This window comes from Eimeria acervulina, genomic scaffold (genome assembly GCF_000499425.1).
Source record: "Eimeria acervulina Houghton genomic scaffold, Eah_scaff474, whole genome shotgun sequence".
Classification (NCBI taxonomy): Eukaryota; Apicomplexa; class Conoidasida; order Eucoccidiorida; family Eimeriidae; genus Eimeria; species Eimeria acervulina.
In genome coordinates this window covers 6,118-25,321 of record NW_013549777.1, presented here as the reverse complement: position 1 = coordinate 25,321, position 19,204 = coordinate 6,118, and the positions used below count along the sequence as shown (strand labels likewise).

Sequence of the window (19,204 nt, the reverse complement as noted above, 5' to 3'; positions counted from 1 at the left end):
TGGAGGGCAGTTCAATCGTGGGCACGCTGCCAACGAAACTCAGAGCTCATAACAAAAGCAGAATATCACGCCAATCGCCAGGAGGTCGACAACTAAGGTAAGCTTTGGAAGACTGCATCTGCGGAGCGATTCTCCAGCTCCCCCTTCTCAATCTGCGGCAGTGAGCTAAAGCGTGGGAACGAATGCCCTGCCCAGGCATCCAGCACTACCAACTGTAACGAGCGTTTTGGAGCTTAGCCGAGGACCTTCGTGAGCTACAATACGGTCAGAAGAGTAAAAAGAGTCCCCCCAAACCAGATGACCTCCCATTCAGCCTCATAGGTTCCTGAGGTCAATGGTAGAAAAGCCTGCGGCTCATGAGGAGCGGAGGTGGCCCTTCATGAGTGGCAGCACTCCCTGCTGCACCTCTTGCTTCAAAGCAATCCCACACGCATGCATATTCACGAGTGCATTAGGCGCATGGACGTATATGGCAGGTAATTGTTGAACACTTTTTCGACGCTCACTAGCCATCCTGCGGGTGGGTATTCACATGAAGCAATGCCGCGCTGGGCTTGCTAAACTCAGCCAGCTACCGTGTCAGTGGGAGGAGTATGGAAACCTACACTCAAAGCTGTGGGCGTCTTTTCGTAGAAATGAGAAACAGTCTGCAGCAGCCAGGCATGTATTAGCTGTTAAGGCGTTATCACGGAGCACTGCAGTACCACACTTGTGGTGAAGACTTAACATGCAGCGGTTGATATGCTGCGTACACTTCCTCTACTGCTTTTATTTTTTATTAGGTTCTTCGAACACGTCAAGACCTGTACGTAGAAAGATCATTTGTCCCTCTAAACGCAACACCGAGCTACCCACGTGCGGCGTACACACCTCCCACCATTGTGCAGAGTATGATGTTGAGCAGAGGCGCTTGGGCACCACTCTCTTTAACTTCCCTACGAGTGAGTAAACCATGACTCGGGTTGTGCTTTCATAACACAGCTAAGCCTTGCTGGGGCAACCACAGGCTACTGCTTCTGGGAGAACGAACAAACGCTCTAGCGTGCTGCTGCGCGCCGCCGCCGCGGACTGCAGCGGAGGTCTGCAGGGGCAAGGATTGTTCCTGCGACTTTTCTGTTTATCTACCCCATTTATTGCGATAATACCTAAGGAGAACACACGTTAGCGACGCTCAGAAAAGACCAGACGCTCAGTTTGACGGCGCCATCAGACTGCCGTCTCGAGCGGCCCCTGTTCCTTTCTGATCGACTGGCGGTGCGTAGTCCAACAGGCTGCGCAGCGCCTTTCTCGACTTGCGCGTCAAAGGCGGATATTTAAGAGCTCCTGAAAGGGAGTTGTGTTGCCGTGGGAAGGCTCCGCCCCCCACTGGATCCCTTCCCTTGCCCACACTTCAACACCGTGGCGTTCACGAACGGAGCGACCTTCAAGACAGCTACGGGCGCCGCAGTTGGACATCACAAGGGCTGACTATCTCATCAGCACCAGCTAAGAGGAATCCCTGTGCATAATGACTGAGGAAACACCCAGCAGCGGAGGCCCTGCAGCTGGGAGTGCAGGCGGTGCCCCCGCTGCTGCTGCAAGCAACAAGAAAGCAGATGCTAATGCAGGCGCAAACCAGCCTCCCAAGAAGAAGCGCTCCCCCAACAGGCTTGTGGTGGAGGAGGCTATCAATGACGACAACTCGGTGGTTGCTTTGAACCCCTCACGTATGGAAACCCTGCAGATATTCAGGGGTGACACGGTGCTGCTTCGTGGCAAGATGCGGCATGACACGGTGTGCGTCGTCCTGGCCGATCAGGATCTTGACGAAGGAAAGATCAGACTTAACAAAGTCGTCAGGAAAAACCTGCGCGTTCGACTGGGAGGTGCGGTGTATCTAGGCCTCACCCCACACTATTGTTTTCTGTTGTTCGGTCTGCGACCGTGGTGCAGAGGCGTCACTCCCCTTCCACATGGCCATGCATGCTGCTTAGTTTGCTCCTCTTGGCTTCTGTGCGTTGTGATGCAGATATTGTCCATGTCAGCGCATGCGCGGATTGTCCGTATGGGAAGCGGATACACGTCTTGCCACTTGACGATACGATCGAGGGCATAACGGGTGGGCATCCCACTTTGCGTGGTTAGTGATCACTTTGCTCCTACACGTGCATACAAGCGTGCATGACGACTCCATGCATTCTGAACCAGGTGTCCGGCTAGGTGCGCACCGGGAGGTTATTTGCAGGCAATTTATTTGAGATTTACCTCAAGCCGTACTTCATGGAGGCCTACAGGCCCGTGCGCAAGAACGACCTATTCCTTGTGCGCGGTGGCTTCAGACCTGTTGAGTTCAAGGTACGGAGACGGCACGCATGCCAACTGGTGGTTGCGTAGGCTTGCAGTTGTGAATGTGGCGCTGTGCGTCTATGTCTCTTAAGTAAGTAATCGCCTACGTAGTGTTTGAGCATCACGGCCCACTTGGTCATGAAGGGAAGTTGGGTATTGCGCGGAGAGGGATAGGAAGAACTTGCGAGGAGGTGTAGGGGAGCTCGGAGGGACCGGTCGTTTGGGGTTGAGCTGTATGTCGTAGTTGCGTGATTACGTGCACTGGTTTTGCACTGGTTTTGTCGCAAAGCTTCGCCAGTGGACGCTGCAGTGTTTGAGCGACGTGCATCTTTCGTTTGCATTGGAGTTGTGGGTAGTGGCTGATGCGGCTTAATCAAGACCGAAGTGCTTGCGCTCCATCGCAGGTTGTGGGAGTGGACCCCGGGGAATTTTGCATCGTGGCACCGGACACCGTCATCCATTGTGAGGGTGAACCTGTTAAGCGGGAGGAGGAGGAGCGGCTGGACGAGATCGGCTATGAAGACATCGGTGGGTTTTTCTATTATCACGACGCATTCCCCTAAGTTTGGCCACCGTTCGGTTCTGAAGGGTGCTTTCCAGATTTGAAAAGCGTGTGGTAGAGAGCGAAGCGAACTTGCTGCGATGCCCCTAGATGGCTGGGTAAATGCTTTTCAGGTTGGGAGGGGCACGAGGGAATTCGCTCTTTGCTCGCCTTCAGTCTTTTTGAGGGCGTCGCAAGTTCTATGTGCATCTTCTGGTGCTTGTTGCTTTTGTTTCAGGAGGATGCCGCAAGCAAATGGCGCAGATCCGCGAGATGATTGAACTGCCGCTGCGCCACCCAACTCTTTTCAAGACCCTGGGCGTTAAGCCGCCACGTGGCGTACTGCTGTATGGCCCTCCAGGTGGGTGGACAACAGGGCATGTGCTCCCAGCTGCAGCTGTAATGAAGAGTAGTTCCTGCCCAGGCCGTGAAGCCTCTGTGCAGATGTTGCAGACGTTCTGTGCAGACGCCGGCGAATGGTCAGCAGTGGACGACTTGTCGCGAGTAAGGACTTGAGTTTTGTGTCTCAGGCAGCGGGAAAACTCTCATCGCAAAGGCCGTGGCAAACGAAACTGGAGCATTCTTTTTCCTGATTAATGGACCAGAGGTCATGAGCAAGATGGCAGGTGGGTCTGCAGTTGTGCGTGAAGTTGCGCGTGAACACCTCACGGGTGTTGGTTGTGCACTCAGTAGTGGGCGGCGGTTGTAGGCGCCCATCGACTGTACGGTGAAGGGGTGCAGGCGAGTTTAGGCGTTGAGGCAACCGTATTAGATGCGTGGCTCGTTGGCTTATTTGATGTTTTGGGCAACGAAAAAAGCTCGAGCCAGTGCATAGGGAAGGGCTTGTTGTAAGTGCGAAGGGGCTTGTGCGGGCCGCGCGGATTCAGGGGAAGCGGAGGCCAATTTGCGTCGAGCATTTGAAGAGGCTGAGAAGAACGCTCCTGCAATTATCTTCATCGACGAAATTGACTCTATCGCACCAAAGAGAGAGAAGACGAACGGAGAGGTGGAGCGGAGAGTGGTCTCGCAGCTGCTGACGCTGATGGACGGCCTGAAAGGCAGGGGCCAAGTGGTTGTGATCGGTACATGCCCCACACATATGGCAATTTGTTAGCAGTTGCGGGCCTCTGAGGCGCTTCGCTTCTGTTTGGGTGGTCCCAATGACAGGCAGAACTCGCGTGCTCACCGGCTGACAACAGCACAGGGAGTGCGGGGCCTAAGGCTTGGGCGCAGTCCATTTGACTCAAGGTATCTTGGTACCAGTTTGAGGCAGCTTATTGCTGCTGAGAGCTTGCTGCTTCTGGTCCGATTCCGCAGGAGCCACGAACCGCCAGAATTCCATTGACCCGGCGTTGCGGCGTTTCGGTCGGTTCGATCGTGAGATTGACATTGGCGTGCCAGATGACAACGGACGACTCGAAATCCTCCGCATTCATACTCGCAACATGAAACTGGGCCCGGACGTCCGCCTGGAAGAGCTCGCCTCGAGCACTCACGGTTTTGTGGTGCGTAGCGGCTAGCCGCATATGCTCCAGGATACGCTTCGTAAACGCCTTGAGAAGGCGGCTGGCGGCTAGCCTCATACGCGCCAGGATACACTTCGTGAATGCCGTTCTTCTTCTGTTTGTTGTTTGCCTTGCCTTGTTCCATTCATCTCCCTCCGCTTTTAACATTCTGTGGCTGCCCGCAGGGAGCCGACCTGGCGCAGCTTTGCACTGAAGCAGCTCTGTCGTGCATTCGAGAGAAGATGGACTTGATTGACCTGGAAGATGACACCATAGATGCTCAGGTAGCGAGTTCGTCCCAGCTCTACTATGTGGCTGCGCTGTCTGTGTAGTGGACCTTGTCATAAAAGGTTACCATGCAGTCGTAATGCGTTTGGGGATTGATTCGTTGTGAAAGAGTTATTGATGCGCAGCTCGATCAGCGGTTTCTGGAGTTGCGTTTCCATTTTATCCTGTGCAGGTGCTGAGCTCCATGGCGGTCACTCAAGAACACTTCTCTTCGGCGCTACAGAGTTGCAACCCGTCGTCGCTGAGAGAAACGGTCGTGGAGGTGCCCAACGTTAAGTGGGATGACATTGGTGAGGATTTAAATGCGTAATTTAAGGGTTGTGGGTATATTGTATAGGTTCTTGGGCTTAGAGTTGGGTTGGAAGGCATGCTACTGCCTGTCAAGCGTGTGCTGGCCCTTGCTCGTCGCCTTGCAGGTGGTCTGGAGGAGGTCAAGAGAAATTTGCAAGAAATGATTCTTTATCCAATAGATCATCCTGAGAAGTTTGAGAAGTTTGGTATGAGCCCAAGTCGCGGTGTGCTCTTCTATGGACCTCCGGGTATGTCTGAGAGCCGAGCAGCATCTGGGCGGGGGCGCAGCTGGCATGTGCTTGTACACTATGTTCATGCACTTTATTGTGCAAATACTGCTTGTATCTGCTTCTTGATGCATCGGTTTTTATGTTGATTGGTTAATGGCGTGTAAACATTTGCGCGTGGAGGCAAATGGCTGCCGCGTGAATGGAGACAGTGCATGGTTGTGCTTGTGCCAGCGCTGCACCTTGTGGCGTACACGTATGTTTGAGCAGGCACTCGTGTGTGCTTGGCGTGGGGGAATACTTGGGAACTGATGCTGTCATCAGCGCATCTTCAAAGGGAGTCCCTGTTGGCTTGTGTATTTTGCCTTTACGTCAGGGTGTGGTAAAACTCTGTTGGCGAAGGCGGTTGCCTCTGAATGCTCTGCAAACTTTATTTCCATCAAGGGTCCCGAGTTGCTGACGATGTGGTTTGGTGAATCCGAGGCCAACGTCAGAGAGGTGTTTGACAAGGCAAGTTCGTGGATTAGTTGTTCAGCTCTTGCTTCTGTGCGCGTCTCTGCATGAGGGGGGCCATGAAAGGCTTAAGGCTGTTAGCTTGTTTTATAATTACCAAGGCAAATGCGTCTTTGGATGAGAAATTTGGTGTGTCCAGGCGAGAGCTGCGAGCCCTTGTGTTCTGTTCTTCGACGAGCTCGACTCGATTGGCACGCAGCGTGGGAACAACTTGGGTGATGCGGGTGGCGCCGGTAAGTAGGGTGGAATCCAAGTAGCTAGGAATATTTAGTTGATACATTCTGAGGTGAATGCGGGCTTTGGGTGGACAACCGCAGTTTTACGGGGAGAACGGAGAGGGAATTTTGCGTGTGCACAGGTGATAGAGTTATGAATCAACTGCTGACGGAAATAGATGGGGTGGGCCCTATGAAGAACCTCTTCTTTGTGGGGGCAACTAATCGACCTGAACTGCTGGACGAGGCACTCCTTAGGCCGGGACGTCTCGACCAGCTGATCTACATTCCCCTGCCAGATCTACCTGCGCGTGTTAGCATTTTGCAAGTGAGTTTTATTTGATGATCAGAAAGGTGCAATTATTTTTAATGTTTAGTCCGTCGTAAGAAACGGACTCAAGAAGGGGGATTAAACCCGTCATCGTGCCTGTTTGCTGCAGGCGACCTTGAGGAAAGCGCCTGTTGCTGCCAACGTGCCCATACCTTTCCTGGCAAATAAGACGGCGGGCTTTTCAGGGGCGGACATCGCAGAGATGTGTCAACGAGCTGCAAAGGCTGCCATTCGTGACGTACGGCTGTCATCGAGAAGTGCCAGCGTTTAGGGACGATTATTTTCCTAGCCAGAGGGCCTGGAGGGTGTGTGCTCTAGGCATTTTTGTACAGTAGAATGACCCAAAGGAGGATCGGCGCATGTGCTTGTTTCTGCAGGCAATTGCCGCCGAGGAACTCGCCCGGGCTGCGGGCACTGAAGGCATGGATGAGGATGAGTCGAATGTGAAGTATGAAATCACACGCAAACACTTTGAAGAAGGCCTCGCTGGTGAGAGATGGAAGAGCAACAGACGAAGCGGTAACGACGAGTATACTGTTCCGGCATTCAAGGGGTGAAGGTTTCATTTGATGCTCACTGGAGATGGGAGAATGAGGGGATGAACGAGGGAACGTTAGGGACGAAAGCTGGAATCTCCGGATTCATCGTGTCGCAGCAGTATTCGGGTGGTGTGAGGTTGTACTGGTGCTGTTGAGATGCTCGGGGATGGCTTGAATTGTTAGTTTACTAGACAAGGTGTATGCTTGGGTATGCAGGAGCGCGGCGAAGTGTTTCGCAGACCGACTTGTCCAAATACGACTCTTTCAGAATGAAGTTCGACCCTATCTACAAGAGCCAGGCGGCAGGGGGTGACGGAACTATCATTGTTGATTGGCCCAACACAGACGGCGCAGCGACGGACGTGGTGAGGGGTTTGCCCAGTGACATGTGCATACACTCTTGTACATTATTTAGTTTTTTACTTAACTGGGATTCCTTAGGTATACTTCTCCGAATTTAAGGAGGGGTGGACATTACATTTCTTGATATTGCGTGCCTGTACAGCGGACGTTGGAAGAAGCGAGCGCATGTCTGTATCTCTAGACAGAACGGTGGCATGGGTTCGCTCCTTCAAAAGTGGTTGTACGCACGTTTGCGTCCGTTGCATCTCTAACTGTTGGCCCGTGCAGTATGAGCTCGTGTGCGTATATTTACGCAGATAGTTCCACGTTTGCGATTGATAAAGCGTGAAGCTATCCCCCGCTGCCCAGCGAGCAGTGTGCACTAGACTGGGTTTAAGCCTGCTCCTTGCGGTCTGCATCAAAGTACATTTTCTCCTTTGAGTATTTCACTTTGTGTATGCATGCGAACACCCTTTTGTGCAGGGGCGAGTGGACGAAGGCGACGATGACGATTTGTACTCATAGTAAGGAGCTTGGACATCTTGAATCGAAGGGGTATCAACGTGTGAAGTGAAACTTAGCTCTGAAACGAACAGCGACTGCGCTACAGCTCCCGCGAGCGAAAATAAGGGTGACCCTTCAGGACTGAGATGGGGAGGAATGCATGGACGGAAGGCAGTGGAAGCGGATAGAGGCATATATTTTATTGCTATGTGAAAATTGTTAGGGAATTTAACACATGAGGAGTATGCGTAGTCTGAAGACGTCCATTATTCCTACGCCTTCATCGGGAAGAGGCAGCATCACCGCCAGCAACAGCAGTTGCCTGCCGCTGCGCCTTGTTCCTAGCAAAACAAAAACTTTATTATACTCTCTCTGTTGCGGAAATCCTGCGGAGGCGGGCGTAGAACTGCTTTGTGAGAATGCTTCGCCTTCGCTTCACATGTGCTCGAATTCTATAAGCAGCATTCCAACCGGTTTATACCCTTCCTGCATCAATTTTCCCCCTATGTAAAGCCGTTTGAGTATCGAGTTTCAATTAGTTTTATCTGCACCCGAAGTACTGGAAGGCGTTTGCGCTTCGGGAGTCGACGGCAGCTGGCTGGGGCTTCTGTGAACAGCACAGAGTAGCCTCTCCGTATCAATATAAGTTGAGAGAGTGGAGTTACTACAGTGGATGCGGGTTGGTCTGATGCCATCCTAGCTCATACTGACGGAAGTTCATCCTAGCCAAATATTATGCCGCAACATTTGTTAGATGCCAGTCTTCCGTAAGGGATTTTCGCCTCGGTGCCCAGGGTGGTTTCCAGTATGGCCCCAACCAGAACCAGCGCCCTGACATTCCGCGCATCTGCAAGCCAAAAGAGGAGGAAAAAATAAGCCGACGAGTTGCACCCAATAAGCAGAAAAACAGTATCTGCACCGAAAAGTGCAAACTACAGGTAAATAAAGCAAGGGGCGTCGGGAATAACGTTCGTCTTAGCATCCATGAATCGCTTCTTACCATGCGTGGCTTTCCTCCGCGTCGAGCTTTGGTGTGGGGGAACTTCCTTGGATAGAACTGGTGGGCATTCACCTGAACGGCCGAACCAGACAACAATCAGCCACGCACAATTCATTGCATGCAGATACACTTTTGTTAAATGCATATACATACATATGTATATATATATATATATATATATCACAGAAATATTATTTATACGCATATGCATGTACAACATATTGTAGTACACAAATGTATTGATGCACAACATGACAGACTAGCGAGCACTTGATATCACTAGATCCACAAGGCATCGACGAAGCTGGAGACTGGCAGAAGCGGTGTCGAGAAGTGGACCGTTTGCTTTTACGGTCAGAGCGACTGGGATATCGTAACCCAAGCAGACGATCTGCACTCACCGCCACGTCGAAGCGGGCAATCGTATGCTGCACCTTTCGATCATCAGGCCCTTGAGGAAGCGCAATGCAGACCTCAATATCTTTCCCGTTTCGAAGTTACCGCAGTTTCCCCTCGTTTCGACGGAGCACTAACTCCAAACAGCGAATGCAGATGCAAGCACGAGCCTCTTTAGCTGCCGCCGAACGCTTTGGCGTGCTTAGCGTGGAAAGGACGCACTACGCGACTACTACTTACCTAAAGCGGCGTACATACAAGCGAGTAGAGTGCGCCCGGGGCTGGGACTTCGTGGCTCAAACCAAGCATTGAAAGGATGGACCCCTCGCACTTCGGTTCCTTTTTTGTCATGCAGTGCCCTGGGCTGCTGCAGCTTGTCCTGCGAAGCTGCCGAACGTGTGCTTACCCTTGCTGTCTTCTCCTTGCACCCCATGGCATTAACTTGCATGTAATTACACTGCGCTGCGTCCTTCAGCCAATCAACGTGGCTCGTCATCGCCAGTTCCAAACCGGAAGCCTCGGCCGTATCCAAGAACAGACGGGCAGACAAGCAACGACTGGTTCTCGCCAGCCATTCGGCTAGCCTCCACAACTCGACCTTCAAACACTCCTCGGAAAGCGACGCATTAATTGCTTCTGCTGTTGTTGTTCTTGGTGTTTCTGCTCCTGCGTCTGTTGCGATTGTTGGAGTTGCTGATGGGTTCTGCGGCAGCCGGAGTGGCTGCGCTCCCTGCGCTTTGGCAAACAAGCTCTTGTTTAGAACTGAAACGAACCCAAGCCCATGCGAAAAGCATAAAAACAACACTATTTGAAAAAGTAAACCCCCTGCACACAAACTTTCATGCGCGTGCAACGGCAGCAGCGTCAGAGTGTATTAAAGATCGCCTTTCACGAAGCACGAGTTTCAGTTAGGACCAAACAAGCACATCGCATGTAAAATAAAGAAACCCCAGAAAAGCAGGAACGCTGGAAAACTCCCATAAAATGTCTCCTCTCGCTTCTCACGTACGGCATTGGTTGTACAGGGGTAAACAGCGAATAATGGGGCAGTCGTCGGGGGCCCACTGGGGCTCTTCCCGTTGAATGATTTTCTCAAGAGTCCCCCGCAAGCCAGCACGCACAGGTGGCGCTTCCCCCGACCTTTTTGCTGAGCCCCTCCTCTTCTGCATAGCCCAGGAAAGCAACTCGTGCAAACCCTGGAGATCCTGAGTGTGCATTTCAAAGCGTCACACGAAAGACTGGTCCCGCTATTAAACAGATGCCGCCTTCTCTTGTCTCCCAGGTCACTCCTTACGAGCACTCACGGGCTAAATACGCTAGTGCTGCATGTATACCCACGGGCGTGTGAACTTCAGGGACGTCGAAGAGTGCAACTGTGGCAAGGGCGGTCAGCTGGGATGCGCGTTCATCTGAGTCGAGCAAGTAGCCAGCATGAGTGGCTGCCTGATGTCTGTCGTTGCTATCTGACCCCAAAGAGGGCTGAAGGGCTGAATTCCCCCTTAAGTTCTTCATGCCAAAGGTTCTACGGGGTGGAGGAGACTGTTTGTTGTGCTCGCTGGTGTCGGCGGAGACAAGCAGATCCTCCTTCAGCTTATGCAGCAGTGTCTGCGACAGAACGGGTGCACAAGCACCCTGTTGAGAAACTCACAAGAATTGGCCAAGCACAGATGCACCTTGACGGGCTACACACACGGGAGGGCCTTAGGCTGCGTAGTGATGGGCTAAGAGGCAATTGGCGACGGATGACAGTACAGCATACCTCGATTTCATTTAGATCCCTCGGGCTTCGCCTTCGAACCGCAAAAAGCACTGTCCACAAAGATGGAACACCACCAAGTGTATACGATGACAAAACACCGGAAGCAACAGCACGAGCAGCAGCAGACCAGATGCAGCAAGCCCCAAGAAAGCTGTGAGAGAACTTCACAAGCATGCAAATGCATATAACGTTTTGTAGCGGTAACAACCCAGGCGATACTACAAAGCAGAAGAAACGCCCTCAGTGACGGTCCCCAGCCGTCAATGCTTTCTCTCACTCACGTCGATCCAGCAGTCGCATTCGAGGAGACAGCTGCTGTGCAACGCAGGCATATCACAAGTGAACAGACCAGGAAGCGAGTGCAGTCTAATAGTAAAGACTAGCAAATCAATGATAACAGAAAAGCGAACGTCAACCTGAGGGTACGGTCGATGGGTCTTCGTCGCCACAGCAAGTAACAGTGAAGAGGCGGGGACCTAAACTGAGTAACTGCGTAACGGGCAGTCAAACCCTACTGCTGCTGCTTCCGCTGCTTCTGTCGAACTGCGTACGGCTTGTTCCATGTGTTGAGGAGCCGTCGAGGCAGCCGCCGAAACCGCCGCTATAAACGCCTCGTGACGCGCAGAAGAGGCCCCAGCAGGCAGTTCTGCAGCAAGGGAAAAGCATCACTTTCTTTACAGCAGCCCCTCTTCGCAGGTTCTCCAGCAAAGAGGGTGTTAATGGGTCTGTATGCTCAAGTTCAAAGGTAAAAAAGTACCTCCTCCCTAAATGCGTCGTCCCGGTTTTCCTAAAGGGTGTACATACGAGCCATCGTGCGCACTATTTACAAACGGTCACTACATGGGTTATGCCGCTTCGCTTATCTGGGAAGGACGATCAGTAATTGCTTCCAATATCACAAGCGTCAATTCATTCAAAGGCTGCCTCACCGCAAACAACGTGGCCGTTGGCCATCAGCAGGCAATGGGGCAGCGAAGCGACACCAAAAACCCTCAGCATGACAGGTGCTTCTTCGCTTCCGACAGCTACAAACTCAACGACGTTTTCTCCTTTGTCTTCGGAATTCCTAAAGGGCAAGAGAGCAGATAGGCGAACAGACAGCCACTGCTGCAGTACGCGAGAGGGCTCACTCCACCTGTAGGCAGAAACAGAGACAGAAAGAAACCCGGAGCGGCAATCAGCACAAAAATGCAACCTTTAGTCAAACATACAAGCACAAAGAGCAAGAATGAAGCAAATGGTTGCTAGGGTTGCACAAGAGGTAACTGGCAGGCACCATGTGACAGCTTGACAAAGGATTCATATCTGTAAGTAGCTCGTGTACACACAAAAAGCGCACGCCGACGTGGGAACCAAAGTATTCCTGTTCTTACTGTGCCGAGAAGAGCACCACCGCAACTCCTGGGACAGACCACCCTTCTCTTCTGACAGTGGCGAGTGCCTTCTGTTTTACTGTCTGTACATCTGCTGAGCTGCAGTTACCCTTAGCAGCATCGGAGAGGCGGCAGAATGAAATGTCCTGTCGTATTGTCGCCCTCGCTAGGGACGGCAGCCAATGGCTACTGCTGTCAGTCACCCGTACCGAAGGAAAAGACGGGGGCGTAACAGCAGATAAAGCGTCCCCATTTTCTGCTCTGCTGCTGCTGGCTTTGTTGCTGCTGCCGCAACGGACAGCAGCGGCAGTAGCAGCCCGCGAGTAGAAATAACGAGAGGCTCTAGTAACTGCTGCTAGATGATTGACAGTCAACTTTTCCACACGGCGTTGCAAGAAGCCCGCACACCGTACCTTAGGTGCGCATACGCCAGGCGTGCAGTCGTGGCCGTAGAGGGATAACGCCTTTTGCGCCCGATGCAGCTGATTTGCATGCATGCAACTCAGCCGCCTCCGAAGAGCAGCAGTAGCCGATTCATGGAGCAGGTAGCTATTCATCTTTGAACATACGGGACGACAAATACACGGTCGCTGGTAAAGTTGCCCAAGAAATCCGATACTGTAGGGCTCGGACGAAGAGAGGGACTGCGTTACGAATTACCTCTTGTGGAGTTCAGCTGGCTGCTATCTCTAACTTCTGCGCTGCGACAGAACGACAGAAGATTGTGTGCATCTGTTGAAAAGAAAGGCTGAACTTCTGCTAGTTCTGCCGAGACAGATATCCAATAATCGGGAGTGTGCCATTCTGTGCATTGCGGCCATTCCATTCAATCGTTAAAATCACTTGTCACAACAAAATAAAAACGGCATTTCTACAGGTGTTCTGCCGCGAAGGTGATTTGCGCGTATGCCCAGACCCACTTCGTGCCACGGTGCGTTGTCTGGGCAGCTTGCATGGCAGCTGTGAGTAGATCCACGCAGTAAATTCATTTACCTCAATTTGAGTTTGTTTCTTCGATTGTTAGCACTTGCGGTTGCAAGTCAGCCCCCTAGGGTCGATCTCAGCCCCACGATGAGCATTTCGCTCTGCGGCAGTGGCGCCAGCACATCTTCCGTACAGTTTCTTTCAAAATGCAGCTGTTGAGTTATTTCCTGCCTGCCTGTAGCGCATATATATATTCTTTGAAGTTTCAGCTCCCTCAAAGACGCTTCTTTACTGCGTTGACTGCTGGCCGCTACGACCCCTTCGCTCCTTCTTCCAGTTGCAGCGAACACCGAATACCGAAAATGACGCCTCAACGTACTTCCTACGACCCAGACAATGTCTTTGCCAAGATCCTTGATGGCCGTCTTCCCTCCTACAAGGTCCGTGGGTAGCACATATTATATAGTCGTGTCTTTTACAGCCAACTTGCCGGCCTGAAGTCATGGTATTCTGTTCGGTACAAACCTAACAATGGGCAGATGCGGTTGCTGACATCCCCGATCTTTGCGAGGCTTTTAGCACTGTTAGTACACGCAAATATAAGCGGAATTCCTTTGGAAGCTGCAGCGGCCGGACCCGCCAGAGCCCTGTGGCGGCGCTTACGACAAGCAGACTGTTGGGGTTTCTTGTTCCTTCCTAGGAATGCGTGAATCTTTATTGCCACGTTCCATTAAAGTACACGATTTATAACAATTATTCACATATTAGTATCTCTGTTTGCACACGGCTTCTGTGTGACTACATAAGTCCTACTACCTGCCGGTACACCTGTGCACAAGCAGCATATTTGCAAGATTTTCTAGACTGCCAGAGCATTGGTGGAGCATACATTAGCACGCGTACATTTGTGCATGCATCTCTGAAGTTTGTATTTCCATGTAGATAAGCTCTGTGTAAATCCGTGCCTGTTTAGGTCCGATAAGTCTTGAACGGCGTATTTGAGTGCAAGCATCAAATTAATGTTTCGTTACCATGAGCAGTATACAATAAATGCGCACCGTTAATCAAGGTACGCTGTGCTGTTGTTTGTATTTGTGGCGATTCTAACCAGATATTTGAAACTGAACACTGTGTGGCTATTTTGGATGCATTCCCGACAGCTCCTGGGCATTCCCTGTTGATATCAAAGGCACCAGTGGAGACGGTAATGGAGCTTAGTGAACAGCAGGCGGCGGACGTTCTGAAAGAGTTGCCTCGCCTTTGCAGGGCAGTGCAGCAGGTGTGCATACACACACAACGGCAACAGTATGCATTTGTTTCAACCGCACACCCGCACCATCGTCTCCTTTTTTTCAGTTCATGCACTTCATTTCAGTTTGGATTTGCGCTTTTGTGCTCTTCAGGCAACAAACTGCGACGGCGTGAACGTCCTCCACAACGGAGGCGCGGCTGCGGGCCAAATTGTTCATCATCTGCATTTTCACGTTTTGCCTCGTCATGCAGGCGATGGTCTTTTCTCGCAGCCACAGAGTGCCAAATCGATGATAACTGCAGAAGAGGCAACATCTGTCTTGGGTAAGATAAAGGCGAATCTGTGAAATGATGCCACGGAACGTTTAACTCACAGTACAAACGGGCAGCATGCCAGGAAGCAACCACGTGGTCAAAGGCGCCAGCACTGCACGCATTGGAGAGCAATTGACTTCCTGACGCCCAGCGAAAACTCATCCCTACCCTGCATGCATGCAGGCACAAACGCATGCACGCGTGCATTTAAGTTTCGTTGTCACGCGTGGGGCTCTTCCGTAACGACTACGCATACATAGATACTCGGGTCTGCCAAGATGGAGGCGTGAACGGGTCCACATGAGCCATGAGTTTAGCATTCCCTTAGGCGTGTAGAGAACGGGTTTAAGAAATGAATATGCCGTAGCTTGGTACTGCCTACATCTCAGCAGTAGGCACAGGTGCCGCATGAACGAGTGATATTCTGCTCTGCTTGTTCTGCGCACGGCTAGCATTTTCCCGCCCTTAAGCAGGTGCAGGAGAGTTGACTGCATGCATAAATGCACGCATTATATCGCATACGACAGATACTCGGGACTGCATTAACAGACTCGAGCGGAACGCGTTCTGAAGAACTCAGATGAAAACAAATACCTCACACGAGAGTAAGTAATAAACGTTATCGCCGAAGAACATAGTGCAGAAGCAACGGAGACCTCAACGTAATTCGGAGTTAACGCAGGAATACCAACAATATTAAAACGCCTGAGCAGCGCTCAGGGGAAGAACAGAAAACGCTGTCCATCTGTCTGCAGGGCAGGCAGTTTACTTCACCCAGTTCGTTTGCACACAACCGAACGGATGTTTCAGCCGTTAAATGCAAATAAGCATGTAAACAACACATATTTGCAAATGCATATATATATATTTAAATGTATAAACATTAGGTATGTACACATATATACACGTGCAATTCATGACTTTGAAGCTTTTGCGGTTGTCCCCTTTTACTGATCTGGTCGAGTGCCTTGCAAGCCAAGTGCAGAGGGGGCGGCTGCATGTAGAGGGTAGAAAAAAATTGGAAACGAAACAAAGCATGTACAAGCGAATTCATCCGCGCATGCATGTATATATTTATATGCATTAAAAACAATGCAAACAATGTATACACGTACCTAGAGCAGGTTCATGAAGTCCTCGAAAGTCCATAAGCCGTTTGCATTTGGCTGCGTCGCCTTGAGCTCGCGGACGACCTGTACGTACACCGGAGCAGTGGCTGCACTGACACCTTCGAGCTGCAGTATATAGGCCGCACCTGCGGGGACTTCAAAAGTATTTCCGTGTTCATCAACTCCCGAAACCAACTCCGTTTCATCCAGCACAGTCCCAGGCGGAGGAGGCGCCCCAGCAGCAGCAGCAGCAGCAGTAGCACTCAAAAGAGATGCAACTGCTACGTCTGCCCGCTTCTTCTGGGCCTCAAAAACACGCTTCAAGTCCGACTTCGCATCAAAATGCAAAATCGTCAACAAGTCATTCGCCGATACAAAACCGTCCACGTTGCGATCCAACAACCGAAATGCCACGCTGTGGTTCAACGCAAAAAAGCAAGAAAAACGGCAGCGGGATTAAAACGGGTGAAAGGGAACGGCTGGCACGGAGCAGTAACCACACAGAAAGGGTGACAAAAAGTGCAACAAACGAAGGAAACGAAGTATCCAGAAAATAAGACCAGATGGAATGAAAGAAGAAATAAGCAAACAAATCAAACAACAGAAAGTGAAGGTACTGAGGGAAGCTGGCGCCGCAGAGGGGCCTGAACGTGTACATATCGCTGAGACGAGAGAAAAGTGTGTCTGCCTGCCTTCGTAAAAAATGCCAAGACACGAGGGTGCATCGATTGCAATCTACGAAGCCTGGCATCAGAAGAAGCCTCATGATTAATAATTTTTACAATCAGGCGATAGCAAATGTGCCCTTTGACGACATGCAGGTAGACTATCAACTGAACGGCAACCTGAGAATACTTATCCCTATGAGAAAATGATGTAAAATGCATTTGGCTCCGCTGCGTAAAACTGCAAACAAGTAAAGTACCTGCACGTTGGGGTTCTTTCGAGAAAATCAGGGCGGGTCATCGATGCGGCCAAAAATTCGTCGAATTCAACGGCCCCGCTCCCATCGGTGTCGAGACACACCAAAGCCTCTTCCATCAAACAAGACGGGCTCTCTGTGCTTTCTGATGCAGAGGGTTCTGCTGCAGTTGCTGCTGCTGCCCCTGCCCGTTTCTGTCCTTCGGCGTCCCCGTGGGCTTCGTCTCCTGATCGATGACATCCGACGGATGACTGCGTCTCTGCCGAGGAAGAGTTGGAGTTCGCGCCGTCACTCAATGCTGCACCAGCCCGTTCCTTGAAGGCGTTGTCCAGAACGTCACAGAACGGCAGCAAGTCCGACAGCTGCGGCCCCTCCCCCGCAGACAAACCGGCGAACGCCAAAATCGTCTGCAGAGGAGACGCCGGCAAATTGCTGCTCCTCCAGCGGCAGCTGCTGCTGTTGCTGCTATTGTGGCTGCTGATTTCGGTTTTCCTGCTCCAACACAAATGGTTGCCGCTAGGATGCAGCGGTGGAAAGTTGTGTGCTGGGTCTGTGGTGTCACTGTTCGTTGTGTCTCCATCTCTAAGAAAGGCCTCCAACCGAAAGAAATCGCGAACGACCTTCAGACTATCGAGCAAACACTGCCCTAAGCAGCCGCAGCAGAAACACAAAATGCAGCATGAAGCTGTTTCCCCAAAGCCGCACAAACGAAATGCAAACCCGGTCTGCTAAAGGCCCCAACGCACTGCTGCATCCTGGTCTGTGCTCCCACTGCCATAATCATCTGGTTATATATCCATTTAAGCATTCGGCTGCATCATTTCACTTAATGAAAGCAGCACACTAAAAATTCACGACAAAGATTACGCACGTCCTTTTATTTACTAGCTGCTCCCTCAATGCATTAATTGGTACTTGTTTGTTGAAAGATGTATTGGTAAACGATACCGTATTTACTTATGTTAACTCAATAGAAACTCACAAGAAACATGTCCTGACTGTTGGGGGTCGAGGACCCACAAGACATCCCTGACGGGTCTGAAGAGTTCGTCGTTCTCCATTAGTTTCGCAACTACGGAGCGCAGCGCCTTTTGCAGCGGACTCAGCGAAGCAAACTCGAGCCACGCAGCTGCCAATAGCAGCAGTAAAACGCGGGCTTCAAACAACTCTACCATCAGCCAGTCAGCCACCGCTATGCAGCAACTCCTACTGCTGCTGCTGCTGCTCTTGCTGGTCAAGTTGTACCGGCAACAAGCAGGAATGACTGTGGCGTCAGTGGCTTCTTCTCTTTTGTTAAACTCAGGACCACTGGTGCTGCAGTAACAGCGACTCCTGCTGCTGCTGCAGACAGTTGAAGCAGGCAACGTAACGCCTGGGAGATGAAAATGCGGCACGTTTTCCAAGGGAGGGCCTTGCTGCGGTCCCTGGAGATGCGCTGCTGCTTCGCGGTGTACCGCCTTGGCCACCCCTGCTGCTGCTGCTGCTGCGGCAGCGGCAGCATTTGTTGCTGCTACACAACTCTCCAGCCCCAGTAGACCTGAAATAGGGCATGTCAGCCGCACATGAGGCTGCAACTGCTCCGCGCTGCATGCCGGCAGGCCCCGCCAGTCGCTGCTGCATTCTGATAAAAAGTTCAAAGCCTCTTCCCCCTCACAGGAGACACACCGCAACGCGCGTACACCGAACGCCTGCAGCACGCAGCACTTCTTGTCTCCGTTTGGGTCTTCACATATTTCTCCACTGTTTGTCTCGTTTGCTTGTTTATTTCTGTCTTTGCCTGTCTCCACACTTCTCAGCAGACCCTCTTCTTGTTCGGCAGGCACGACCGAGCCCCCCACCCCTCCCTCAGAACCCGGCGCCCTCGCCCGTTTCTGCTGCTGCTGCTGATCCTGCCGCTGTTGTGGCAGTAGCAGCTCATCTCCTGCAACAAGAGGAGCCCTACCCCAGCATATTCTCAGTTTGTTCTGTTCCTTCTGCTGTTTGGGGAAAGCAGCACATCCGAAGGGGCACCTCCACGCGCTGCAGCAGCTGCAGCAGGAGACGCTCCCTCGTCTGCCCGTTGCTGTTGCCGCCGCTGCTGCTGGAGCCGAATGCGTCTGCCGGAAGTGCTGCAGCAGCGGAGGATCCGACGCAGCCCTAGCCACAGTCTCCTGCAGTCCCCTTGCGCTGTCCTGCGGCTTGAAAGACAGCCAGCTTGTCTGCACAGCCGGATCCGACGGGGCTTTCCTCGCATGCTGCAAGCTGCTGCAGCTGACAGAAGGAGACAAGAGAGAAATGCGAGAGGCGGAAAAAGGAGAGGAATCGCCACCTGAAGATGTGACGGAAGTAGGAGACGGATCGTCCAGGAAGTTCATTGATGGAGCAGACACCGCACGCATCAGACCTAAACGCAAACAAAAGTAGTGGCAAGTACAAATACAACTAAAACGCAAATGCACATACAAAGCAGATACAACTACAGATCTCCAAGTACAAACACAAATACTGAAGAGAGACAGAAACCCGCACAAGTGGGACACGCAGAGGAGAGAGGA

The 19,204-nt window shown here is 51.7% G+C and overlaps 3 protein-coding genes across 3 annotated transcripts in view; 1 reads left to right on the top strand and 2 right to left on the bottom strand.

Annotated features, from left to right (window-relative positions):
- Nucleotides 1-1,507: 1,507 nt before the first annotated feature.
- On the top strand, nt 1,508-7,642 carry EAH_00039840 (cell division protein 48, putative; the record flags this gene model as incomplete). Its single annotated transcript, XM_013395320.1, has 17 exons — nt 1,508-1,865; nt 2,009-2,119; nt 2,225-2,334; nt 2,682-2,853; nt 3,105-3,370; nt 3,720-3,948; nt 4,184-4,371; nt 4,557-4,655; nt 4,832-4,949; nt 5,076-5,198; nt 5,554-5,687; nt 5,830-5,923; nt 6,049-6,233; nt 6,346-6,474; nt 6,614-6,725; nt 6,992-7,140; nt 7,601-7,642. 17 exons carry the CDS (start codon nt 1,508-1,510, stop codon nt 7,640-7,642), a joined length of 2,619 nt encoding a protein of 872 aa, XP_013250774.1.
- A 1,453-nt stretch (nt 7,643-9,095) lies between these two features.
- Nucleotides 9,096-12,706, bottom strand: EAH_00039830 (hypothetical protein, conserved; the record flags this gene model as incomplete). The annotated part of the gene is made up of 7 exons (XM_013395319.1): nt 9,096-9,150; nt 9,320-9,779; nt 10,139-10,222; nt 10,352-10,649; nt 11,328-11,422; nt 11,706-11,911; nt 12,150-12,706. 7 exons carry the CDS (start codon nt 12,704-12,706, stop codon nt 9,096-9,098), a joined length of 1,755 nt encoding a protein of 584 aa, XP_013250773.1.
- A 3,048-nt stretch (nt 12,707-15,754) lies between these two features.
- EAH_00039820 (CAM kinase, CDPK family, putative) overlaps nt 15,755-19,204 on the bottom strand; it is a gene marked incomplete at both ends in the record, with an annotated part of 6,675 nt that continues 3,225 nt past the window's right edge. The window contains 3 exons of the mRNA XM_013395318.1: nt 15,755-16,163; nt 16,674-17,316; nt 17,653-19,053. Coding sequence (XP_013250772.1) covers nt 15,755-16,163; nt 16,674-17,316; nt 17,653-19,053 — 2,453 coding nt within the window. The remainder of the gene's footprint in view (nt 16,164-16,673; nt 17,317-17,652; nt 19,054-19,204) is intronic.